The sequence below is a fragment of the Coregonus clupeaformis genome, unplaced genomic scaffold, assembly GCF_020615455.1.
Source record: "Coregonus clupeaformis isolate EN_2021a unplaced genomic scaffold, ASM2061545v1 scaf0116, whole genome shotgun sequence".
In the NCBI taxonomy this organism is placed as follows: Eukaryota; Metazoa; Chordata; class Actinopteri; order Salmoniformes; family Salmonidae; genus Coregonus; species Coregonus clupeaformis.
This window is the reverse complement of record NW_025533571.1, coordinates 615,757-622,500: the sequence shown is the minus strand read 5'-3', so window position 1 is coordinate 622,500 and position 6,744 is coordinate 615,757. Positions and strand designations below refer to the sequence as shown.

The following is a 6,744-nucleotide window of genomic DNA, read 5'->3' as shown; positions in this document are numbered from 1 at the left end:
GCATCATGCTGTGGGGATGTTTTTCAGCGGCAGGGACTGGGAGACTAGTCAGGATTGAGGGAAAGATGAACGGAGCAAAGTACAGAGAGATCCTTGATGAAAACCTGCTCCAGAGAGTTCAGGACCTCAAACTGTGGCAAAGGTTCACCTTCCAACAGGACAATGAACCTTAGCACACAGCCAAGACAACGCAGGAGTGGTTTTGGGTCAAGTCTCTGAATGTCCTTGAGTGGCCCAGCCAGAGCCCAGACTTGAACCCGATCGAACATCTCTGGAGAGACCTGAAAATTGCTGTGCAGCGACGCCCCCCCCATCCAACCTGACAGAGCTTGAGAGGATCTGCAGAGAAGAATGGGAGAAACTCCCCAAATACAGGTGTGCCAAGCTTGTAGCAACATACCCAAGAAGACTTGAGGCTGTAATTGCTGCCAAAGGTGCTTCAACAAAGTACTGAGTAAAGGGTCTGAATACTTATGTAAATCTGAGATTTCCATTCTTTGATTTTTAATAATTTGCTTTGTCATTATGGGGTATTGTGTGTAGATTGATGAGGGGGGAAAACAATTTAATCCAACCCCTTTTATGGCAAGACTAAATAAGTTCAGGAGTAAAAATGTGCTTAACAAGTCACATAATTTTTGAATGACTACCTCATCACTGTATCCCACACATACAATTACCTGTAAGGTCCCTCAGTCTAGCAGTGAATTTCAAACACAGATTCAACCACAAAGATCAGGGAGGTTTTCCAATGCCTTGCAAAGAAAGGCACCTATTGGTAAATGGGTACAAATAAAAAAGCAGACATTGAATAATCCTTTGAGTCACTGCAAAGATACAGACATCCTTCCTAACTCAGTTGCTGGAGAGGAAGGAAACCGCTCAGGGATTTCACCATGACGCTAATGGTGAGTTTAAAAAGTTACAGAGTTTAATGGCTGTGATAGAAGAAAACTGAGGATGGATCAACAACATTGTAGTTATTCCACAATACTAACCTAAATGACAGAGTGAAAAGAAGGAAGCCTGTACAGAATACAAATATTACAAAACATGCATCCTGTTTGTTGCAAAGAAATTAACTTCATGTCCTGAATACAAAGTGTTATGTTTGGGGCCAATCCAACACAACACATTGCTGAGTACCACTCTTCCTATTTTCAAGCATCCTGTTTGCAATAAGACACTAAAGTAAAACTGAAAAAAATGTGGCAAAGAAATTAACTTTATGTCCTGAATACAAAGCCTTATGTTTGGGGCAAATCCCGCACATTACGGAGTACCACTCTTCACATTTTCAAGCATGCTTGTCATCGACAAGGACGAGGGGAGTTTTTTAGGATAAAAATAAACGGACTAGAGCTAAGCACAGGCAAAATCCTAGAGGAGAACCTGGTTCAGTCTGCTTTCCAACATACACTGGGAGACAAATTCACCTTTCACCAGGACAATTACCTAAAGCACAGGACCAAATATACACTGGAGTTGCTTACCAAGACAACATTGAATGTTCCTGAGTGGTCTAGTTACAGTTTTGAATTAAAAATCGGCTTGAAAATCTATGGCAAGACTTGAAAATGGCTGTCTAGCAATGATCAACAACCAACTTGACAGAGCTTGAAGAATTTTTAAAAGAATAATGTGCAAATATTGTCACAATCCAGGTGTGCAAAGCTCTTAGGGACTCACCCAGAAAGACTCACAGCTGTAATTTTCAATAAATCTGCACAAATTTCTAAAAACATGTTTTCACTTTGTGATTATGGGGTATTGTGTGTAGATGGGTGAGAGAAAAAAAATCCATTTAATCCATTTTGAGTTCCGACTGTAACACAACAAAATGTGGAATAAGTCAAGTGGTGTGAATAACTTTCTGAAGGCACCAGATCAGTTAAACACACAGCCCATAACTTAGATCACACCTGAGATGAACACTGGTAAAGAAAGCTATTATAGAGACAGGGAAACTGTGTGTGTGTGTGTGTGTGTGTGTGTGTGTGTGTGTGTGTGTGTGTGTGTGTGTGTGTGTGTGTGTGTGTGTGTGTGTGTTGGTGTGTGGTGTGCCGCAACTTGCACCAGATCAAGCTGAAACACTGGGAGCAAGGTGAAAACCTAATGCGCTCTAAATTTGAATACATTAATATGTAAATTACTCTGTGCTACTGCTATGGAATTATACCAGTTTCACACCACCAAGATATATGACTTAATGTGTTTCTGAATGTATCTGAATAAAGACACTTACTGTTTTCTATTGTTGGGTCATATGAGTCAACAAACTGGCCTTCCACAAACTGAATTGTTAGCGAGGACTTTCCTGCAGAAAAAAAAAACATGTAGGATGTAATTTATCAGCTGAGGGAAAAAAACGCCTCTCTCTCTCTCTCTCTCTCTCTCTCTCTCTCTCTCTCTCTCTCTCTCTCTCAATTCAAGGGCTTTATTGGCATGGGAAACGTATGTTAACATTGCCAAAGCAAGTCAAGTAGATAATAAACAAAAGTGAATTAAATAATAAAAAAATGAACAGTAAACATTACACTCAGAAGTTCCAAAAGAATAAAGACATTTCAAATGTCATATTATGTATATATACAGTGTTGTAACAATGTGCAAATAGTTAAAGTACAAATGGGAAAATAAATAAACATAAATATGGGTTGTATTTACAATGGTGTTTGTTCTTCACTGGTCTCTCTCTCTCTCTCTCTCTCTCTCTCTCTCTCTCTATATGTCTCTGTCTCTCTCTCTGTCTCTGTCTCTGTCTCACACTCTCTCTCTCTATCTGTCTCTGTCTCTCTCTCTCTCTCTGTCTCTCTCTCTCTCTCTCTGTCTCTCTCTCTCTCTCTCTGTCTCTCTCTCTGTCTCTCTCTCTGTCTCTCTCTCTCTCTCTCTGTCTCTCTCTCTCTCTCTCTCTCTCTCTCTATCTGTCTCTGTCTCTCTCTCTCTCTCTCTCTCTCTCTGTCTCTCTCTCTCTCTCTCTCTCTCTCTGTCTGTCTCTGTCTCTCTCTCTGTCTCTGTCTCACACTCTCTCTCTCTATCTGTCTCTGTCTCTCTCTCTCTCTCTGTCTCTCTCTCTCTCTCTCTCTCTCTCTGTCTCACACTCTCTCTCTCTATCTGTCTCTGTCTCTGTCTCTCTCTCTCTCTCTCTGTCTCTGTCTCTGTCTCACACACACATAAATGTGGTGAGTAGGCTACTATTCTGTGTCCAGTACAGCAACCCACAGGCAGAGCTATGTAATTAATAACAGGCAATCGTGTGACCTCTCATCATCAGAATCTACAGTAGAATAGCCTGTACAGTAGCTGGGCTGGCCACTTGTACAGTAGCCTCTATGCCAGTTGAACACGCGTTAGCACATTTTAGAAGACAGGGCGCTCTCTCTCTCTTGAATTGAACAATATTACTGAAGACCAACACGTTTATTCTCCCATAGTGTTATATAAATAGTCAATAGCAAGTTGGACTTTTAGTCCACTGTTTCACCTTCGTGGCGCGCGCTCATTTGTTCCAGCGAGGTGTCTCGTGACATCTTCTACTCCCTATAATTTAACTGCATTATAAGGAGAGCCTATTCATGAGGAGAGCCTATTCATGAGGAGAGCCTATTCATAAGGAGAGCCTATTCATAAGGAGAGCCTATTCCAATACACGCGAGGCCTCTACCTAAAGCGCGTGTTTAAGGGCGCCTTAAACATGCATCTTGTATGGTTCTTTATGGTCGACGGTAAAATGAGACTCACCTACGGATCTGTACCCGAGGATGGCGATTTTTCGTGATTTGGGCTGCGGCATATCTCGTGCTGGCTATCGCATCTAGTCCTCGAGGTGGATAAGAGCAACCTCCAACATCAACGGCATTAGAATATCACGAGCAGAGCCGTTCAACAACTGATCTGTTTTTCTTTTAAATCACTATTTATTCTCAAAGGATTAAAACATATATATATATATACGGATTAGACATTTGAATTCCTGTAGATTTCATAGAGACCTGGGGCGTCTCTAATAACTACGTCACTCCCCTTTGCCATCTCATTAATTAGTCTTGAATGCCTGATTCTGATTGGTTGTGTACAGAATAAAAGGCGGGCTTTATGTCTCACACTAAACAATGATTGGATCAGACAGCTGTCAGTCTAGCAGAGACGTTGTCCCTTGTCATCCATTGGCCTGTGTAAGTGTTGTAGCCCTGACAGTCGTCTTGGTGGGTCCGAGGTTGTGCCATTCATAATCCGGGGGGGGGTCTCTGTAATACAGTGCGATAATTCATTATTCAAAGACATCATCGCTATAAAATAAACGGGGGCGGGGCCCTGGAGTGTATCAAAGCGCCCTGATTGGTTGGAATGATTGATAGGCCTGAAGGCCAGTCAGATTGAGAGGTCGGACTTATATATATGTTGATGCTGGGGATGACACTTTCGTTGTTGTGTTGTACAGAATTAATTGGTAGTTTTACATGAAAGTTGTTAGAATGATTAAGTAATGCGTGGAAACTCCAACTGTTTGGTTTCATCTGTGACATGACAAGATCCAGGGAAATATTAGGAGTATTTGATCTGTAACAATTCAATTCATTTTTGGGGGGGAATTACAGTTTTCCACTGTATTGCTATTTTAGTTATATTTATATGTTATGCAGTATATATATATCACACAGACTAATCATGGTTTATTAATATAAAGTAGTTTTGTGAATACCACTGAACTGTACCGATTACTGAAACTGTTACTGTGGTCCTCTGTAGCTCAATGGGTAGAGCATGGCGCTTGTAACGCCAGGTTAGTGGGTTCGATCCATACATAAAAATGTATGCACACATGACTGTAAGTCGCTTTGGATAAAAGCGTCTGCTAAATGGCATATTATTATATATTGAGAGCATCCCTTAGATGTTTCAGGAGAAGACCCAGATGCAGACAGTGTCGAAGGAACAAACGTTTATTACAAAAACGGGGCAGGCAAACAGGTCAATGGCAGGCAGAGGTCAGTAATCCAGATCAGAGTCCAAAAGGTACAGAACGGCAGGCAATCTCAGGGTCAGGGCAGGCAGAATGGTCAAAACTAGAAAACAGGAACTTGAGAAAGACAGGCGCAAGGGGAAAACATTTACATAAAAAAAAACTTTTAAATCATTTAGCAGATCCTCTTATCTAGAGCGACTTACAAATTGGTGCATTCACCTTAGGATAGCCAGTGGGACAACCACCCTTTAAAAAAAACAATTGTATGGGGGGTGGGGGAGGTAGAAGGATTACTGTTATACTATTCCAGGTATTCCTTAAAGAGGTAGGGTTTCAAGTGTCTCCGGAATGTGGTCAGTGACGCCGCTGTCCTGGCGTCGTGGGGCAGCTTGTTCCACCATTGGGGTGCCAGAGCAGCGAATAGCTTTGACTGGGCTGAGCGGGAACTGTGCTTCTGTAGAGGTAGTGGGGCTAGCAGGCCAGAGGTGGATGAACGTAGTGCCCTCGTTTGGGTGTAGGGTCTGATCAGAGCCTGAAGGTAAGGAGGTGCCGTTCCCCTCACAGCTCCGTAGGCAAGTACCATGGTCTTGTAGTAGATGCAAGCCTCAACTGGAAGCCAGTGGAGTGTGCAGAGGAGCGGGGTGATGTGAGAGAACTTGGGAAGGTTGAACACCAGACGGGCTGCGGCATTCTGGATGAGTTGTAGGGGTTTAATGGCACAGGCAGGGAGCCCAGACAACAGCGAGTTGCAGTAATCCAGACAGGAGATGACAAGTGCCTGGATTAGGACCTGTGCCGCTTTCTGTGTACGGTAGGGTTGTACTCTGCAAATGTTGTAGAGCATGAACCTGCAGGATCGGGTCACCGCTTTGATGTTAGCGGAGAACGACAGGGTGTTGTCCAGGGTCTCGCCAAGGTTCTTTGCACTCTGGGAGGAGGACACACTGGAGTTGTCAACCGGGATGGCAAGATCATGGAGCGGGCAGTCCTTCCCCGGGAGGAAGAGCAGCTCAGTCTTGCTGAGGTTCAGCTTGAGGTGGTGATCCGACATCCACACTGATATGTCTGCCAGACATGCAGAGATGCGATTTGCCACCTGGTTATCAGATGGAGGAAAGGAGAAAATGAATTGTGTGTTGTCTGCGTAGCAATGATAGTAGAGACCATGTGAGGATATGACAGAGCAAAGTGACTTGGTGTATAGAGAGAATAGGAGAGGGCCTAGAACTGAGCCTTGGGGGACACCAGTGGTGAGAGCGCGTGGTGTGGAGACAGATTCTCGCCACGCCACCTGGTAGGAGCGACCTGTCAGGTAGGACGCAATCCAAGAGTGAGCAGCGCCGGAGATGCCCAACTCAGAGAGGGTGGAGAGGAGGATCTGATGGTTGACAGTATTAAATGCAGTGGATAGGTCTAGAAGGATAAGAGCAGAGGAGAGAGAGTTAGCTTTAGCAGTTCGGAGAGCCGCCGTGACACAGAGAAGAGCAGTCTCAGTTGAATGACCAGTCTTGAAACCTGACTGGTTTGGATCAAGAAGGTCATTCTGAGAGAGATAGCAGGAGAGTTGGCTAGAGACGGCACGCTGAAGAGTTTTGGAGAGAAAAGAAAGAAGGGATACTGGTCTGTAGTTGTTGACATCAGAGGGATCGATTGTAGGTTTTTTGAGGAGGGGTGCAACTCTCGCTTTCTTGAAGACGGAAGGGACATGGCCAGCGGTCAAGGATGAGTTGATGAGTGAGGTGAGGGAGAAGATCTCCGGAAATGGTCTGGAGAAGAGA

General features: G+C 43.9%; 1 protein-coding gene across 2 annotated transcripts in view; it reads right to left on the bottom strand.

Moving 5' to 3' along the window:
* The window catches only part of LOC121581395 (GTP-binding protein Rheb-like), a 37,132-nt gene extending 33,117 nt beyond the window's left edge, over window positions 1-4,015 (bottom strand). The window contains exons 1-2 of one of the 2 annotated variants that reach the window (XM_041896902.2): window positions 3,742-4,015; window positions 2,246-2,317 (exon numbers count right to left, since the gene is read on the bottom strand). In XM_041896902.2, the coding sequence (XP_041752836.1) occupies window positions 2,246-2,317; window positions 3,742-3,793 (124 nt within the window). In that variant the 5' untranslated portion in view covers window positions 3,794-4,015. The remainder of the gene's footprint in view (window positions 1-2,245; window positions 2,318-3,741) is intronic. The other variant, XM_041896903.2, reaches the window with a different exon arrangement.
* Between the last annotated feature and the right edge of the window lie 2,729 nt (window positions 4,016-6,744).